The sequence below is a fragment of the Ranitomeya imitator genome, chromosome 8, assembly GCF_032444005.1.
Source record: "Ranitomeya imitator isolate aRanImi1 chromosome 8, aRanImi1.pri, whole genome shotgun sequence".
NCBI lineage: Eukaryota > Metazoa > Chordata > Amphibia > Anura > Dendrobatidae > Ranitomeya > Ranitomeya imitator.
The window spans coordinates 187,225,111-187,245,430 of NC_091289.1; the positions used below are offsets into that span (position 1 = coordinate 187,225,111).

Genomic DNA, 20,320 nt, shown 5'->3' on the forward strand with positions numbered 1-20,320 from the left:
CAGTGATTCTATCAGCAGAATAGCGAGTGCAGCTCTGGAGTATAATATAGGATGTAACTCAGGATCAGTAATGTAATATATGTACACAGTGACTGCACCAGCAGAATAGTGAGTGCAGCTCTGGGGTATAATACAGGATGTAACTCAGGATCAGTAATGTAATATATGTACACAGTGACTGCACCAGCAGAATAGTGAGTGCAGCTCTGGAGTATAATATAGGATGTAACTCAGGATCAGTAATGTAATGTATGTACACAGTGACTGCACCAGCAGAATAGTGAGTGCAGCTCTGGGGTATAATACAGGATGTAACTCAGGATCAGTAATGTAATGTATGTACACAGTGACTGCACCAGCAGGATAGTGAGTGCAGCTCTGGAGTATAATACGGGATGTAACTCAGGATCAGTAATGTAATGTATGTACACAGTGACTGAACCAGCAGAATAGTGAGTGCAGCTCTGGAGTATAATACGGGATGTAACTCAGGATCAGTAATGTAATGTATGTACACAGTGACTGCACCAGCAGAATAGTGAGTGCAGCTCTGGAGTATAATACAGGATGTAACTCAGGATCAGTAATGTAATGTATGTACACAGTGACTGCACCAGCAGAATAGTGAGTGCAGCTCTGGAGTATAATACAGGATGTAACTCAGGATCAGTACAGGATCAGTAATGTAATATATGTACACAGTGACTGCACCAGCAGAATATTGAGTTCAGCTCTGGAGTATAATACAGGATGTAACTCAGGATCAGTAATGTAATGTATGTACACAGTGACTGCACCAGCAGAACAGTGAGTGCAGCTCTGGAGTATAATACAGGATGTAATCACATTTCTCCTGTAGTGGTCACTGTGTGAAAAGTGTGTGGTTTTCTGCATGTGACGATCAGTCGCTGATTGGTGGCGGATCACATTAACACTTTAACCGAAATGGGAAACCCGAATATTTAGTGGGCTAATAATAAAGCTCTAATTTCTAATAATAAAGCTCTCATATCTGAGTGTCTTATCTCTACCCATCTGATATCGATCAATGGAAGTCAATGACCATTAATATTAAATGCACAAAGAGCCCCTTTAATTCCGATTTATTTTGCCAAAAATACAAACATTTTTCAGCCGATTTTATTTGCACACTGATTAAAGTAAAGCGATGTTATGAATGTATTATATGGGCTGTTATGGCTAAGTCCCAATCATGTACAACTTTTTGTTTCAGCACTTATTTCTATTTTTTTTTCCTTCCTATTAATGACTTTTTAAAATTACATTTTACTATTTTTCGATCTCATTTCTGTAACTACATTGTACGAGCTTATAACCAAAGTATTCCAGGTGTACAATAGTTGCTAGGTTTTCCCTAAAAGAGGAAATTTGGTCAGACAGCTGAGATGTCCGGCAATGGAGCCCGGTCCGTTTGGGCATCCTGGGTATGGGCCTCCACCATGCCACACAGTGATCATTTGGGGTCCCCCAAGTCTCAGTCTCTCCCTCTGAACATCGTGTTCTGCGCCAGTCACAGCATTTAAAGACATAAGAATGGAGCTGTGATACGTCTTAGGTTAGGACACATGCGACTTACAGGCCCGCAGCATAAGATGAGAGTGTCACAAAAATGAGGTTGTAGACATCTCGTAATCTGTCTTCCACCCTTCCCATCCTCTCCCCAGTGCTGCACCGCCCTACATCTCCTCCTAATATTTCTACCACCCTGCCCATCCTGGCAATAGTGCTGCACCGCCCTACATCTCCTCCTAATCTGTCTACCACTCTACCCATCCTCTCCCCAGTGCTGCACAGCCCTACATCTCCTCCTAGTCTGTCTACCACTCTAACCATCCTTTCCCGAGTGTTGCACAGCCCTACATCTCCTCCTAATATGTCTACTACCCCAGCCATCCTCTCCCCAGTGCTGCACCGCCCTACATCTCCTCCTAATATGTCTACCACCCTGCCCATCCTGGCAATAGTGCTGCACCGCCCTACATCTCCTCCTAATCTACCCCTCTACCCATCCTCATCCCAGTGCTGCACAGCCCTACATCTCCTCCTGGTCTGTCTACCACTCTAACCATCCTCTCCCGAGTGCTGCACAGCCCTACATCTCCTCCTAATATGTCTACCACCCTGCCCATCCTGGCAATAGTGCTGCACCACCCTACATCTCCTCCTAATCTACCACTCTACCCATCTTCATCCCAGTGCTGCACCGCCCTACATCTCCTCCTAATCTGTCTACCACCCAACCCATCCTCTACCCAGTGCTGCACAGCCCTACATCTCCTCCTAGTCTGTCTACCACACTACCCAGCCTCTCCCCAGAGCTGCACTGCCCTACATCTCCTCCTTATCTCTGTTTACCACCATACCCGTCCTCTCCCTAGTGTTGCAGCTCCCCTATATCTCCTCCTTATCGGTCTACTGCTCTCACACATCCTCGGGACAGTCCTGCACCTCCCTACATTTCCTCCTCATCTGTTTATCATCCTACCGGTCCTCTCCACAGTGCTGCACCTCCCTACATCTCCTCCTCATCTCTGTCTACCACCATATTTTTCCTCTTTGCTAGTGGCGGACACAGACAGGAAAGGGTCCCTTTGAGCGATCGGTACATGAGCCCTTTGCAGTCCAATAGTTTTGTTTATGCCAGAAGCAGTTTGCTGCATTGGAGGTGGTAGTGGCCCCCTTACCTCTTCTTGGGTCACTGTGCGGATGCACAGGTTGCATCAATATGTCCGCCTCTGCTCTCCACAGTGCTGCACCATCCTACATCTCCTCCGCATCTCAGTCTACCACCCAACCCATGCTCTCCATAACGTTGCACCACTCTACACCTCCTCATTTCTGTCTGCCACCGTACCGTTTTTTTCTACAGTACTGCACCTCCCTCTATCTCACTCATCTCTATATACCATCCTACCCATTCTCTCCACAGTGCTGCACCGCCCCCTACCTCTCCTCCTCATCTGTCTACCAACCTACTCGACCTCTCCATTCTGCTAATGATCTTTATGGCCCATACACATTAGACTAAAGATGGCCGAATCTGACAGTCTACAGTGCATGGGGCCTTCCGGATTCTCCCCCAACAGATAATAACAGTTGGGCAGTTTAAACTTTAACACCAGACCCTTTTGTTCTTCAGGAGCGAAGGTGCTGAACGAGCCATTTGACAGTGACCTTCTCCCCTCTCCCTTTGAAAACACATTCAGTTGAGCCAAACGTTCATTCCTATGGGCAACTCGTAAGAGATAGCGGATGAATGAATGAGCGCTTGGCAGTTAACTATTGCATGTGTGTGGCCATTTAAGATTAACATCCGCCTTAATCTGAACCTAGTATTACCATCTCCAACACTTTCCTTGTGCTGCACCATTTCTCTGGAATGCGCTATCCCAGAACAATCAGGTTAATTCCTGGAATTTTCAGTTCTAAACATGCTCTAAAAACAACTTTATTTTCTGCAAGCCTATCACATTTACTAATCTAATCTAAGGATTTATTTAGATCCGCAGACCTCAGCTGTTAAACCACCACATACATAGAATCTGGACAGCAGTCTAGCCATTTTAGATAGGCCAACCGTACTTCCATGTACTGAGAACAATCGTCAATACAATCATTCTGTGTCCAGAGAACATGATGTCATTGGCAGCACATGTCGCTTTACACAAGTGGATGTGCTGCCGAGTGATGTCTTTTTTTTAAAGAAAGAACCGACATTTTACTCATTCATCGGGTGATTATCGACCTTTCTAAAACAGGCAGACAATGAACAGATGAGTGTTCTGGAAGTACTCATCGCCGATTATCTGCCAGTGTAAATAGGCCCTTAACTCTTTGTTATATACCCCCAACGTAGAACCTGATTCCTTCAATTAGCAGTTTCCACCCCGCTCCGTGCACTTAATATCTAACACTTCACGTGTAATTTTTAGACAGATTATTTTTAGACATGCATACCATTAGTTTTCTCCATTCTTGCTCCTGGGGTTAACTAGCAAGCTTCATCCACATAGAAAAAAAATGGGTTACAACCTAGAAAAGAAAAAAAAACAAAAAAGAGAATGTCAAACATGGCATTTTAACTAAACCACCTGGTGCCTGCGCTCGGAGACTTAGCACAAAGCTGCAGAGGAGACAAAGCGGCAAACTCGGTACACAAAATCAATGCAATCACTTCCATTCAGCTATCCTGCTCCCTTCTTTATTCCGCCTCTGCTAACCTACAAATAACACGTCTTTTTCTCACCAGGTGTTTATTTACTTGAAAAAGGAGAAAAAAAAAATCACTATATAGATCAAAAATAAAACCGCACTGACGGAACAGATTGTTCTAGCTGCAGTACATATGTTGGCGGTGTTATTTCTAGAAATTGTCTGCCCCCCTCTAACACTGTATATGTCACACCGATTTCCTAGCAAAATTCATCACGGCGGATGAAGGCTGCAGGAATAATTTCACAGTCCGATGCCAGTTGGTCTCTTTACACCAAGCAAAGCAGACACCACAGCTACTGGATATGTCGTCAGAAGCCCCCGTAGCTACAGTGCATGCTGCAGACATGACTACAGCTCCTGATTTTACTCTCGGGATTTCACAGATAATATGATGCAAAAATAAAAAAGCAAAAAAAAAGATGATTCTCCGGGGTAGAACATCACCTGCTTTATCTCCGTTCCATAACTAGGATCATTAAAAAAATTTGCATATCTTACATAACGGTTCACTCATAAAAAGAGATTTAACGAGCGACAGCAGAAATGAGATGCAATTACTCGCCCCGCGCATTAACTAATACATGATCCAGCCTAAAAACGAGACCGAGAGGAGAGAGGAAGAAAAAAAAAAAACACATTAACAACTGCTCATTAACACCATCGCCACCTCTGAAAGCCGGAGGCTGTCGTTTTCTTCTGCATTGCAGTTAGAATGGGAGAGAAAAAAAAGAAAGAAATCCCCAATGGGGAAGGAAGCAATCACATTTCCTGGAAAAATGACATTCCTTGGTGGTGACATTGAGGTTCTCCTACCTGCCCAGAAGTTTGATGTTTCCTTCTCAGCTCCCATTGCAGGTCTGTTACCAGCGGACGGAGCGTGTGTTCTCCCTATTAACAGGCTGTCAGGTGACCAATGACCTTGACAGTAGAGCAAATAATAAAAATATGTTTTTTGTTTTTTTTTGGGAGCAAACAGGATGCGAGATATAGTGTAGCAACTGCTATTTTCTATATTTTAGTAGAGACGAAAACTTTGGCGACTGTCAGGACGAGGGGGGAAAAGTTTGGAAACTTTTGGATACAAAGAACAAAACAAAACAAAAAAATCAAAAAAGACTCGGTCTGTGTAATAATTAACTACAGACCCAGCCACAATGTATTTATAAGAGAACACTGTACAGACATGGAAGGATCACAAGAGACTGCATGCCTGGCTCAGAGGAACCTCCCGAAACATTAGTATGCGCAGTATATTATTCATCTTCTTAGTTAAAGCCTTCAAAGTAACAGACTGCAGACCCTGAATGGCTGCGAGCTGTATTTTATCTTCAAAAAAACAGGACGAAATGTGGAATGGAATTCTAAACTGTGGATATAATGGTATTTTTTTTGCTGTTGTTAGAAGGGGCTTTAAAGATGGAAGAGTAGGTAAGAGATGATGCTTTTAGTGAGGAGGGGGAGGAGGGGTGTGCGGCTGCATAATGACTGGGATAATAAGAGGTAAAAATGACTCGTTTCTTCAGAAAAAGGATTCTGTGGCCTGTGAGACCCTTGCGTGCAGGGTTCTCTCTATCTTTGTACCATTCTCAGTCATTTTGTTCATAATTACTTATTAAGAAAGCAACCTGCAATTTTACTAGCGGAATCTCAGAATAGGTCATAGTACAACGATAAAAATGAGACCTGTCTTGTAATAATCCGATGTGGCAGCGCTGAGATATCAAGCTTTGAAGCCACATGCAAATTAGCCTGGAAGTGCATTGACCCGACCCCGATGCACTTCCAAGTTATTTCGCCTGCGGCTTCACCGCTTGATATCTCGGTTCTGCCACATCGCATTACTACAAGACAGGTCTCATTTTTATTGTTACCCTGGGACCTGTACATCCAAACCAGTAGCTTCAGTACTAAAATTGTTTTGACAGGATTCCCTTTATATGTTCACTGCACTGGAATTAAAGTGGTTCTCCTTGTCCTTCTGCTCAGATAGAAATGTAAAAGCTGCAGACGATCATCAGCAGCGGTCATGTGCCAGTGATTATATCAGGACAATAACGGGACACACAGGGCTGAGAACAGAGGAGAGTAGAGGTACTGGTACGGGTGTGACTTGGAAAACCCTTTCAATAACTAATAATAAACCAGGAAGATACGTTTCATCTTCCATATCGTTCCTCAGTCTGTTATTCCTCTTCCTTTGCCTACAGGATTTCTGTAATATTCACAAACACATCTAAATAAAGACAAGGAGGAGGGGTGTGTAGTACTGATCAGTGTAGATATGAATCCAGCTCTGGGGGAGGAAAAAGACTTGATAGAAAGCTCAGCACGTTCTTCATATGTCTCCCTTTGCTTGATTCCTCACTCTGCTCCTCACTCCTCCTCTCCAGAGTATAATGAGTTGTGCAACCTGACACCTCACTGTGGTGCTGGCAGTCTGTGCTGTCTCCAGTGAAATTGAGCTGGGTATTTTTTCCCCAGAGTGGATGATGAGTTTTGGAGATGGTGGAAAGGGAAGAAATGGCTGAAAAAGCAGATTTCTATGGTAAGATATATTACTAAGTTTCTTTTAGTCGCCTGTATGACTGATTTATGAAGTTAGTGGAAAGTACAGTTCCCATTTATCATATAGCATCAGGCTGAGTGTGTTCAGAGGGGCTCAGTGGCATAAGTGGATCACTTCCTCTCTGTGATTTAAGAAATCACTGGGAGTCTCAGGACCAGATCCATTTGCTACTTCCAAAACGTGGCACTAGAGCTCCTGTCCTCTTATACGAAGATGCAATTTTGCAAGTTTTCACCCTCTTTTTAGTGAATTTTTGGAACAAAATGCTGCAGTCAGATGTTACAATAAAGTTTAAAGTAAATGCACTTGGGCTTGCATCTTTTTTGCTGCCTTCTTGGGGTCAATGGCATTTATTTAACAATGTAGCGTCTTTTTATTCCTGACTGACGAGAAAAGCGCTCAGATTACATTAAAGGATGTGCCATGTGGTTACCTGTGCCCGGCTGCACAAAGCACCGCAGAGATATGAAGGCCTAAAAGGGACAAAAGAAGGTGAAAAAGTGCCCAGATCTGCAAATATTCAGAGAGCTCTCCCGTGGGTGCCTCTCCAAACACCACAGCAGAATACTTACACTATTTTCTTAAAGGAACGTTATAAATGGAGTCTTTATGTTTCGCGCACAGATGAATGCAGACGTCTGGTGCTTTAGTTATATACTTGCACGGAATTGTCTTTCTCTGATAATTTGGAGGCGACAAGATCAAATGCCTTCTGGTAGCTCCGAGCCTCCAAAATAATGCAATCTGTGTCTGGTCGGTTAATGAGAACGGCACTGTTAATTTCTTTAAATTGGCGTTTCCATAAATCTTGAATAAATTACTGGTACAAGAGAATATAAAAAAAACTTGTAATATTTTTTAGCAGAAAAAAATCTGTTTCCTTCTCCACATATAATATAGATAGCTCAATGAGGGGTCAGATTACAGAGGCCTATAGAAGTGTATGGAGAAACGAGGAGGAGCAGAGTGAGCAGGATTCACAGGTACACTGCTCAGTACTACTGTATAATATTATTAATGATGATGTTTCGGCACATATGCTACATGGACACAGAGAAGGAATCCTGATGTCTGAGTGAAGGGAGACATCATAGCAGCTATTCTCCTCCCGGTAGCTCAGAGATAACTGAAGATTAGAGATCGAGTGTGCAGAGGGGTAAACTGCTGGTGGTACCCCAATGACTTAGTATATTATGGGGCCCATCTTGGGGTATTAATATGAGTTAATGACCTTCACCAAACTTTCTCCAGCACTTTGAACGGTAGGGACAAATGTTGATAGCAAGGACACACACACTACAAGTAGTCCTATCCAACTGCGTCGTCATCATCAGGTCTTATCTTTGCCTCTTTCATGAATAATTACAAACAAAACAAATTTTGCAGAGTTTCCCTTTAAGAATTATTTAAAGGGACCATTGTAAAGCCTCGTAAAAACCAGGATTTATGGTTGTCAATTAAAACGGAAATGTCCAGAACACCAGCCATTGATTCCAGCATGTACATGCACAAAGGAGGTGTAAGCCAGCTCTGTGCAGAAGATGGGTTTTTATGCTGCAATTCCAGAAATAACTGCGGCCTCACTGGGAATATTTGCTCATTCTGAACTCTTTCGCTTCCACACAGGAAATTGATGTAATGAGTTTCCAGTATGGTGAATGGCCGGACAATCCCTTCTCTAAACTTCTCATATCTTATCAAGCTGCTTAATTGTTGGGCTTGGCATGGAAGAATTTAGCAAAAGTTTTGTTTTTTTTAAATTAACCCTAAGGCTAGTTTCCACTGAGTTTTTGACACTGAGAATTTTTGAAAAAAATGCAAGTAACCTATTTTACCTGATAGTTGCAGAAATGGTGCAACATCAACAATGCACCAAAAAGCTGATCGTGGCAATGTAACCTAAGGCTATGTTCACACGTTGCATTTTTTTTCTGCAGGCAAAACCTGCTTTCTTCGCAGTAAAAGAAGCTGCTTACAAAAAAAAAAAACCAGGTTTTTGCTGCTTTTTTCGTGCATATTATATGTGTCATTTGGCTACAGTACATGTTTAATACAATTATTTGTATTCGCCAAAAATGCTGCAAGAAAGAAAGTTGAAAGAAGTGACATGCTACAGATTTCAAAATCAGGGACAAAAAAAAAAAACGAGTGCAGAAGATTTCTGAAATCTCACAGCTTTTGCTGGGATTGTAAAATGCATGAAAAAAGCAGCCAAAAAAATGCTGAAAAAAACGCTACGTGTGAACAAAGCGTAAAAGAAGTTTTCCTACAGTAAGAAACTATCTATCCCCAATCGGCGAGATGCGAAATCATTGATTGCTAGAGTTTTGACTGCTGGGACCACCAGCGTTTCTGAGAGAGGGTCTCCGGGCACAATGATACACACAAACACAATGATTGGCTATCTCTCACAGTCCCATAGATAGTAAATGAAGGAATGCATAATTTCTTACTGGGGAATTTTCGGAGTCAATGAAGGAACCAGCGCTCGGACCCCACGTGAATCTTGACACAACTCCTTTAAGTTGCATGAAAATTCTTTAACAGGGGCTTTCATACCATTCTGAAGCTTGGCGCACACTTACAGCTCACGGCTTTGTAACAAAGTATACATCTAGATATATTTTTTTTGTATTGGATTTCAGACATGAGAATTGACACATTGTAACAAAACGTTCATAGTATAAATCAGAAACATGGTCTCTGAACGCCACTAGTAGATGGTCCTATTACATAAAGCAACAGCGGAATTGAAACGGAGAATACATTAGAAAGTTACAGAACTTTGCTTAATGCATCACATTAAGATACGAGCGGAGAAAACCTTTCACGGTTTCGGTAAGAAAGTTGTGTTGGATTCCTTCTTCTCTCACCCTGTAGGCGTCAGACAACGGCTTTTCTCTAAAAACACAAATGCAAAATTGCGCATTACCGACAACCCATACTTAGCAGTCAGACATCTAACAGCTGCTGATAAGGGTCAAAAAAGTTCAATAAGGATGTCGGCTAATTAGTGCCAAATCCGTGGCCGCACAATTCATTAGCCGTGACCCTGTGAATGGAGCAATTTGTGTGGACGAACACATTTATCTTACAAGTGAATTGCAAAAGAGCAGAAAGGTTCATCCCTCCACAGAAAGAAATTGCACAAATCCAGAGCCGTCTCCAGGTTTTCGTGGGCTTTGGGTGAGAGAGTCACAGTGGCCCCTTTAACGCATATCACGATTCATGATGTACAGATAAGAAATGTAAGTATAGTACAATGTCAAAGTTGTCACTCACTTCTTACATTACATGAGTGATATCTATTGTAAATTCTACAATAGCTCAGAAACCCGACAGTATAGTCCTCTATACAGTATTATGGGCACCACATAGTCCTTCATTTAGTATTATGGGCACTACATAGCCCTCCATACAGTATTATGGGCACAACATAGTCCTCCATACAGTATTATGGGCACCACATAGTCCTCCATTTAGTATTATGGGCACCACATAGTAATCCATATAGTATTATGGGCACCACATAGCAATCCATATAGTATTATAGGCACTACATAGCCCTCCATATAGTATTATGGGCACCTCATATCACTCCATACAGTATTATGGGCACCACGTAGTCCTCCATTTAGTATTATGGGCACCACATAGTCCTCCATTTAGTATTATGGGCACCACATAGTCCTCCATATAGTATTATGGGCACAACATAGTCCTCCATATAGTATTGTGGGCACCACATAGTCCTCCATATAGTATTATAGGCACCACTTAGTCCTCCATACCGTATTATGGGCCCCATATAGTCCTCCATACAGTATTATGGGTACCACATTGTCCTCCATACAGTATTATCGGCACCACATAGTCCTCCATACAGTATATTGGCCACATATATTGCTCCATACAGCATCATGGGCCCCATATATTGCTCCATACAGTATAATGGCCCCATATAATGCTCCATACAGTGTAATGGGCCCTATACTATATCGTAATATATATGGACAAGGCCAGCAGTTCTTTAGTATATTGTAAGGCCAATATACAGACATAGGCTACATACTAACAGAAGGCATCAGCAGACTGCAATTCCAGAATACACTATTGCGACAAGTAAACAACAATCTAATGTACTTAACTTTGTCAAAAAGTGTATAAGCCACCCATCAGTTTTTTGCTTACTGGATCCAGTAACTGACCAGTTTTTTGCTTACTGTATTCAGTAAGCAAAAAAAATGGATCCCTTACAAAGGAAAGAAAAACACATGGCTGATTAACGGATCCACTTTCCATAAACTTTAATGTTAAAAAATGGATTGAGCAGAGATCAGTTATTTTAAAAAGGGACTATAAAGTTGTGTCTGTGTAACTTTTTTTGCCAATGGATTGCTGCTGGATCCGTTCTAACTGATCACTACTGGACATGTGAACATCCCGGCCAGCAATGCAACATGTGTTTACTCTTAAACACCACGGTTCACGCAACAGGACAGGATCCCTTTAAGGTAACAGAAAAAAGACTTTCTGAGTACCATAAACTATGTACACCTTTCATCATCATCCCCCAATCAGGAATTCATCTCTGCTTGCAGCCAGTGAATGGCAGCCTTGTTACATACAGCATGACATAGTGACAAGGCAACTTGTAGAAATGTTGGGCACTTTGTGCGATCATGGGATCTTCCTCTGATTGAGGTTCTCTTTCACTGACAGCGAGCGGAGATCTTAACTTTTTTATGCAAAGAATACTTTTTATTTCTGAAAATTCAGCTATTCCCTTAAGAGCTCGGTATTGGTTAAGGTTTTTTTTTATTATTGAAAATGCTGGGTAATAAGGAACGATCATCTCCCAAAAATAATCTCATAGCAGATGGGAAGCTTCTGCTGGTGGAAATGGATGAGCGGACACGCGACTTTGACAGCTGGACCTTGGTTAATCAGGTGTCATGGCAGTCAGCTTCAAAGAGATCCTGCGAACGTCAAGCGATGAGAATGCAGCCGTCAGTGCCAGGGGACGCTGGCATCTCAGAAGTAACATCTAATAATAGCGTATGATTATCTTAACGTTCTCAGATCCGGTTTATCTGGACCCTTTACTTTTTCTTAGCATCAAGACACAGAAATAACATTGAGGATAAAACTTCAGTATTAATAGCATCTTATTTCCTCCAAGGCTTCATTGTCATCGCGACTTGTATTCTTCCAGAATGCCGGAAATAAATACAGGCTGCAAGCGGCAGAAATCACAGCCGGCAGGGACGCAATTCAATTTCTGGGATGTCACACAGAATATTTTCTGGTTATGATGGGCAGAAAATTGCCTGGAGAATAGAATGTCACTTGCATGAAAAAAATAAAAAAATAAATAAAATGAATTGTACCGCACTTTTTTTTTCCCCCATTTTAAACCGCCGCAATATGGCAACAAATATTTACAGTTTTTATATTTTCTGATACATAATTCCTAATTCTCCCAGATGAACAGATTGAAATCTTGCTGGCTGCTTGTAGTCGCCACTAGAGGGAGCTCACTGCAGACTGTCTTTTAATTGAAGTTTTCCAGGCTTCAGTCTCTGTACTGTAGATGACGGCAGAGAGCTGACAGATTGGGGATGTGCGGAGACTAGATTCTCACCCACAAATGTTCTATTGAGAAAAGTGGACATGCATATGGTCATGTGACCGCCCCTATAGAGAGGAATCCTGACACTGTTCATACAGTGGCTTGTGAAAATATTCCACCCCTCGGCTTTTTACCCATTTTATCACATCACATCCTGTGTTTAAATATTTTTGTAATCCGATTTGTGTGTGATGCATCAGCACTAAATAGTCTAAGGCGGGTTTCACACTAGCGTTCGGCAGGGTGTGGATGGCAGCCTTCTTCCTCCATTAAGCCCCGCCCACTGCCGCACCTCTTCCTTTAGCTCCGCCTACGTCTGCATGCATCCTGCGTACCTATCTTTAACATTGGGTACGCAGGCCATGCGGATGATAGTGGATGCCTCCGCATGTGTTTTGACGCTGCGCTGAACTACGTCGAACGCAACATGTTGCATTTTGTTGCGGTTGGCACAGCGTCAAAACGACGCATGCAGAGGCATCCACATACATCCGCATGGCCTGCGTACCCAATGTTAAAGATAGGGTACGCAGGACGCATGCAGATGTAGGCGGAGCTGAAGGAAGAGGTGCAGCAGTGGGCGGGGCTTAATGGAGGAAGAAGGCTGCCATCCGCACCCTGCCGAACGCTAGCATGAAACTAGCCTAAGTTGGTGAAGTGAGAAAAGTATAGGAATAAATTAAATTTATGGGATAAAATAAATAAAAATATGTATGTGAATGTGTATTCACCCCTTTGGCTATTAGGCTATGTGCACACGTTCATGTTTTTTCGCTTTTTTTGCTCTAAAAACTCATTAAAAACGCATACATTATGCATTCTATCATTTAGAATGCATTCTGCATGTTTTGTGCACATGGATGCGTTTTTTTCCGCTAAAAAAAAACGCATTGCGATAAAAAAATGAGCATGTTCATTATTTTTGAGGATTTTCGGCATTTTTCCCGCAATTCTATGCATTTGGGAAAAAATGCACCAAAAACGCGTAAAAATCGCAGTAAAAACGCATGCGGATTTCTGGCAGAAATGTCCGGTTTTTATCAGGAAAATTTCTGCAAGAAATCCTGACGTGTGCACATACCCATAAGCCCCTAAAAATTTCTGGTGCAAGTAATTACTTTCATAAGTCACGTACTTAGTGACAGGAAGTCCCCTGTGTGCAATGTAAGTGTCACGTGTCTGTCAGTATATACACTTTACCTTTTCTGAAAGGCCAGAGGCGCTGCAACACCATTAACAAGAGGTACCACTAACCAAACACCATCATGAAGTGCAAGGAGATCTCCAAACACCACCATGAAGACCAAGGAGATCTCCAAACACCACCATGAAGACCTAGGAGATTTCAAAACACCACCATGAAGACCTAGGAGATTTCAAAACAAGACCATGAAGACCAAGGAGATCTCCAAACAACACCATGAAGACCAAGGAGATTTCCAAACAACACCATGAAGACGAAGGAGATCTCCAAACAAGACCATGAAGACCAAGGAGATTTCCAAACAACACCATGAAGACCAAGGAGATCTCCAAACAAGACCATGAAGACCAAGGAGATCTCCAAACAAGACCATGAAGACCAAGGAGGTCTCCAAACACCATGAAGACCAAGGAGGTCTCCAAACAACACCATGAAGACCAAGGAGGTCTCCAAACAACACCATGAAGACCAAGGAGGTCTCCAAACAAGTCAGGGACATCGTTGTTGAGCAGAACAAGTCAGGGTTGGGTTATAAAAAAAATCTCTCAATCTCTGATGATCCCCCAAAGCACCATCAAATGGAAATAGAGCATACAGATAAATCCCTCTAGTGGTGGCTGTATATAACTACATACAGATTTATACAGTCACCACAAGGGGGAGCTCACTACATACAGGTTTATACAGCCACCACAAGGGGGAGCTCACTACATACAGATTTATACAGCCACCCCTAGATGGAGCTCACTACATACAGATTTATACAGTCACCACAAGGGGGAGCTCACTACATACAGATTTATACAGCCACCACTATGTGAAGCTCACTACATACAGATTTATACAGCCACCCCTAGATGGAGCTCACTACATACAGATTTATACAGTCACCACAAGGGGGAGCTCACTACATACAGATTTATACAGTCACCACTAGATGAAGCTCACTGCATACAGATTTATACAGTCATACAGTCACCAATAGGGGCAGCTGACCACGTAGAGATTTAGACAGCCATCACTAGGGGAAGCTCACAACATACAGATTTATACAGCCACCACTAGAGGGAGCTCACTACATACAGATTTATACAGCCACCCCTAGATGGAGCTCACTACATACAGATTTATACAGCCACCACAAGGGGGAGCTCACTACATACAGATTTATACAGCCACCCCTAGATGAAGCTCACTGCATACAGATTTATACAGTCATACAGTCACCAATAGGGGCAGCTGACCACGTAGAGATTTAGACAGCCATCACTAGGGGAAGCTCACAACATACAGATTTATACAGCCATCACTAGAGGGAGCTCACTACATACAGATTTATACAGCCACCACTAGGTGGAGCTCACTACATACAGAGTAAGGCTAGTTTCACACTAGCATTCAGCAGGGCTGCGGACTTATTCCGTGAAGCCCCGCCCACTGCCACACCTCTTCATTCAGCTCCGCCTTTGGCTGCATGCGGCATGTGTACCCTATCTTTAACATTGGGTACGCAGGCCATGCCGATGTATGCGGATGCCGCCGCATGCATCATTTTGACGGTGCGACGACCTGCGCCGAACGCAACGAGTTCGCAGGAAGCAAGGAGGAAGTCCGCAGCCCTGCTGAACGCTAGTGTGAAACTAGCCTCATACATTCACCACTAGGAGAATCCCACTACATACAGATTCATACAGTCACCAATAGGGGCAGCTCACTACATGCAGATTTATACAGTCACCACTAGAGGGAGCTCACTACATACAGATTTATACAGTCACCACTAGAGGGAGCTCACTACATACAGATTTATACAGTCACCAATAGGGGGAGCTCACTACATACAGATTTATACAGACACCACTATGTGAAGCTCACTACATACAGATTTATACAGACACCACTATGTGGAGCTCACTACATACAGATTTATACAGACACCACTTGGGGGAGCTCACTACATGCAGATTTATACAGTCACCACTAGGGGCAGCTCACTACATACAGATTTATACAGTCACCACTAGGGGGAGCTCACTACATACAGATTTATACAGACACCACTAGAGGAAGCTCACCACATACAGATTTATACAGACACCACTATGTGAAGCTCACCACATACAGATTTATACAGACACCACTATGTGGAGCTCACTACATACAGATTTATACAGACACCACTATGTGGAGCTCACTACATACAGATTTATACAGACACCACTATGTGGAGCTCACTACATACAGATTCATACAGTCACCACTAGGAGAAGCTCACTACATACAGATTTATACAGACACCACTATGTGGAGCTCACTACATACAGATTCATACAGTCACCACTAGGAGAAGCTCACTACATACAGATTTATACAGACACCACTATGTGAAGCTCACTACATACAGATTTATACAGACACCACTATGTGAAGCTCACTACATACAGATTTATACAGTCACCACTATGTGGAGCTCACTACATACAGATTTATACAGTCACCACTAAGAGAAGCTCACTACATACAGATTTATACAGACACCACTATGTGGAGCTCACTACATACAGATTTATACAGTCACCACTAAGAGAAGCTCACTACACACAGATTTAGACTAGGTGGGAGTTAACATTCAGGTTCCAATGAGTTCAGTAGGTTTAATAGGGTTGTTCAGCCTTTGAAATTCTTTACCAAGAGCTTAGCATTACATGAACTCTGCTGCTGACCCCCAGCTCTCTAGCGGTCTGTGTCCTAACCTCCAGTGTTGACATTTGGACACGCTATTTTATTCTTGGGCCCTGTTGCTGTGTATGGCCCTGTCTACCATCCGTACAAGTATATGACATCACCATACATTAGAGTGAACTATTCTCTCTAGAAACGTAGGAGTCCAACTATGGAAACAATTAAACCGTTCTGCAATAATTACATTCTGGAAAAACTACATACAAAATGATGGAATAAATCGACCACTTGTCAGGTAGCGAAATGCATCATGTTAATTTAAGTAGCCTGAATTATTCCTGGAACATGGAATTAAGCAGCATTTTCTTTGTATCACCTGTGAAAACCGACATTCATTTCTTGGGGGTTTTTTGCATGCACTTTCCATAGCGTTTTTTTTTTATTATTATGTAATTTAGACATGCATTTTCTATTGCATAAAATTTTTTTTCCTACAGAAAAGCCTGAAATGACAGCAAAACAAGAGCATGCTGCAATAAAGAAGGGCAAGCAACAAAATGGTAAAGTGAATCAATAAATAAAGCTCGTAGCCGCGTTTACATTCACCTATTAACTTATGGCCAATTGCGGACATAAAAAAAAAGTCAAAGACGCCAGTAAAAATTCACAAATGCTCTTCTGGATGAAGGGGCAACAATTCCCACAAAAGCGTCCACAATGTTGTAGAAATCCTTCCCAGATGAGCGGAGCCGTTATATCTGCAGAGGGCGACTCCATGTTAATGATAATGAATTTAACATGGGATTTTATACCAGTTCCTTTAGCTGCAATGTGCAGGTGTCCCAATGCTTTTGTAGGGTACATGATATATTTACATATTACTTCAGATCCACCTTTAGCTCTTATTACAATATTGCAAAATGTAACTTTTTGGCCCAACCCTTTACTTTTGCAACTAGACACACAGAAGAAAAACATAAGTAATCTGATGAAGACGGTTACTTATTATGTAAGGAATGCTTGCTACATTTCGAGTTCTTAGAAGTATATAAAGCAACTAATGAAACATTGTATGTGAGCGCTGGCCGGGTGACCGGGCTGATCTGATATCTGGACCGGCCCTGCAGCTGTGTAAATATTTTCAAGTGAAGAGAAGGTTTCATAAACAACATTAAAAAAAAATAGGTCATCAAAGCCTCGACGCTTCCTGTACCTAGAGCACAAAAATATCCAAAAATCGTGGCCTCACCACCATGTATATCAGAGGCGCGGACGGAGACTGGCTTCTCAGGGGAGAGGAAGGAAGGCAAGATTTATCCACTGGAAGGTTTTATGTTAGACTTATGTATTCTGACTTCAGCAAAATAATTTCTCATGAAAATCAGGAGGAATTGCAAAATTGTCTAACTTCAGGTGTAAGGTTAATCCCTGTACATCCTAGCCTAGCAGTACAGATGTGACTGCTGCAGACAATCACTGTCCACAGCTGTAACCCTCCTTTCACCACTGCAGACAATGATTGACTGCATCGGGCACATGCCCATCAAGAAGAAGAAGCAGGGAGCACAAGGGCAGCATTACAGGGGTGGCAGGGATTGGTAAGGGGAGTATAGTTGCTTTTTTTTAGAGAATGTTGCACGTTTTTGTTTTGTTTTTTTTATCAGGGGTGTCAAACTCCTTTAAGTAACAAGTCTTCTTATACTTCTTCATTTATATATTTATACCAAGACGTCTGATGTATCAGTCATGCATAATGTAATTAAAAGGCATATGCAAATCAGCCTGAATGTGCACAGGAGGCGTGGCAATGCACTTGGAAGAAGCAGTCCCCAGCGCACTTCCAGCCGGATTTGCGTGTGGCTAATAATCTTATGAGCGGCTCATCGGATCTCTACAAAAATGGCTTCTTTTGTCTTGAGAGACAAGTTCTTATTCAGCCAAACCGCAACCTCTTTATGTAAATATTTGCAGACAGATCCCCTTTAAGAAGATCCCTCCGGATAACTTCAGTACAGTTTTGGGTGGGATTTCCAACTACGGGATCCCCACTGATGGAGCGTTCTGGTGCCGCATACCCCCGGCAAGAGTGTCACGAAAAGGAGCTTAAAGGGAGACGGTTGAGGACGTGCTCTGCCGCCCTATATACAAAGGCTTGCTGTGGCGGCGGACTGACACTTCGAACCCGACACATCAGAGTGGTAAAGGGACGGTATCACTCATATTAAAATGCCCAATAAAAAGCAGCTACTGAAATATTTTTTTAGAATCAGTTTTCATTTTCGGATTGAAGAATTTTTTTTATTCTATTTTCAGTACATCTCACCCGAGCCTCTACTAACACTAAAGATATGGTTTACAGCCGCCACATGGAGCATAGGATTCCGCTATCTGGAGATTACTCAATGACTTCTATGGGAGAGTATTGTGGGCATGCTCTGTGGAATGGGCAGAAGTAATAGTGCATGGAGGGAGAAGAGGTGAGCTGTGATATCACCTACTGTGAATGGTGGATCCTGTGTTATCTACTGTATATGGAGGGGTTATCAGTGATTGTACAGGAGGAGGAGGTGAGCTGTGACATCACCTATTGTGAATGGTGGATCCTGTGTTATCTACTGTATATAGAGGTGATATCAGTCATTGTACAGGAGGAGGTGAGCTGTGACATCCCCTATTGTGAATGGTGGATCCTGTATTATCTACTGTATATAGAGGTGATATCAGTCATTGTACAGGAGGAGGGGGTGAGCTGTGACATCCCCTATTGTGAATGGTGGATCCTGTGTCATCTACTGTATATAGAGGTGTTATCAGTCATTGTACAGGAGGAGGTGAGCTGTGACATCATCTATTGTGAATGATGGATCCTGTGTTATCTAGATATAGGTATCACCTGTCCTTGTCTGTGATGAAAATGAGACTGCTGAGAAGTGATCCCTACAAAACAGAATTTCAGATTTTTTTTGACTATAGCAAAAAAATTAAACATTAAAAAAATTCCCCAAAAGTTAGAAAACATATGATTAATCTAAAACTTCAGACAAAAAATAGGGAATGATGATATATTAATTCAGAACATACTACTGATTTAAGATCACACTTAGACATCAGTGAATCACATATGTTTCCTATCGGTGATTTTTAATTACGGTAGTCTATGGAGTTTTTATTTGTGTAGATATGTCCGTTTTTGAGCCATGCAGATAAAACTTGCAGATCAAACTTGCAAATGTAAGTCAATGGGACCATGTAAAAATGCATAATACTTGGACGTCATCCGTATGTCATCGGAATCCTGTACATTTTTTTTTACTGTTTATTGGGTAGAAGAAACCTAGGATTTTTTTGTTGCATATGAGAAAAAAGGATACCGCACACACTCACAGCCGGGTGACAAGAATAAAGAAGACCTATTACAGAGAGAACCCGCACCCAAACCCTACTGTCCCTGTACAGAATAGACAATCCCTAGCCGCACACCTAAAACACCACCTCAGACCTGACTCCTAGAAGGCTGTTGAGGGATTTGTCGTACCTCCTGAGGAACCAGAGGAGAGGCCGCTACACATTGCTTACAAAGGGGATAGGAAGGTGTGGATGTGGACACTAAGATCCAGGGTGAGGAAACCTAAAGCATGTTCATAAAAACAGGAAACAGGGAAAACTAAGGAGAACCAGAATAACCTCCCAGAACCCCAACTGTGGTCAAAGGAAAAGGTGTTGGAAATGTAGACCAACAGACACTTAGCAGTAATACAGACAGTGCTTGCCTAAGGCCGGGATCACACATACATGAGATACGGCTGAGTCTCGCAGGTGAAAACCCAGCTCTGGCGCCAGCACTCCGGAGCGGAGCGTGCAACCGCACAGCAATACATGGAGCCGCATGCTCCGTTCCGGAGTGCCGGCGCCAGAGCTTGGTTTTCACCTGTGAGACTCGGCCGTATCTCGCGTATGTGTGATCCCGGCCTAACAGGGAAAATCTCATAACAGATGGGCT

At 42.5% G+C, this 20,320-nt stretch overlaps 1 protein-coding gene across 4 annotated transcripts in view; it reads right to left on the bottom strand.

Annotated features, from left to right (window-relative positions):
* Nucleotides 1–20,320, bottom strand: part of KANK4 (KN motif and ankyrin repeat domains 4) — a 102,330-nt gene that overhangs the window by 60,929 nt on the left and 21,081 nt on the right. For 2 of the 4 annotated variants that reach the window (XM_069738172.1, XM_069738170.1), the window contains exon 2: nt 3,979–4,053. The exons of the other annotated variants lie outside the window; for them this stretch is intronic. In XM_069738172.1, the coding sequence (XP_069594273.1) occupies nt 3,979–3,994 (16 nt within the window). In that variant the 5' untranslated portion in view covers nt 3,995–4,053. The remainder of the gene's footprint in view (nt 1–3,978; nt 4,054–20,320) is intronic. 4 annotated transcript variants of the gene reach the window in all.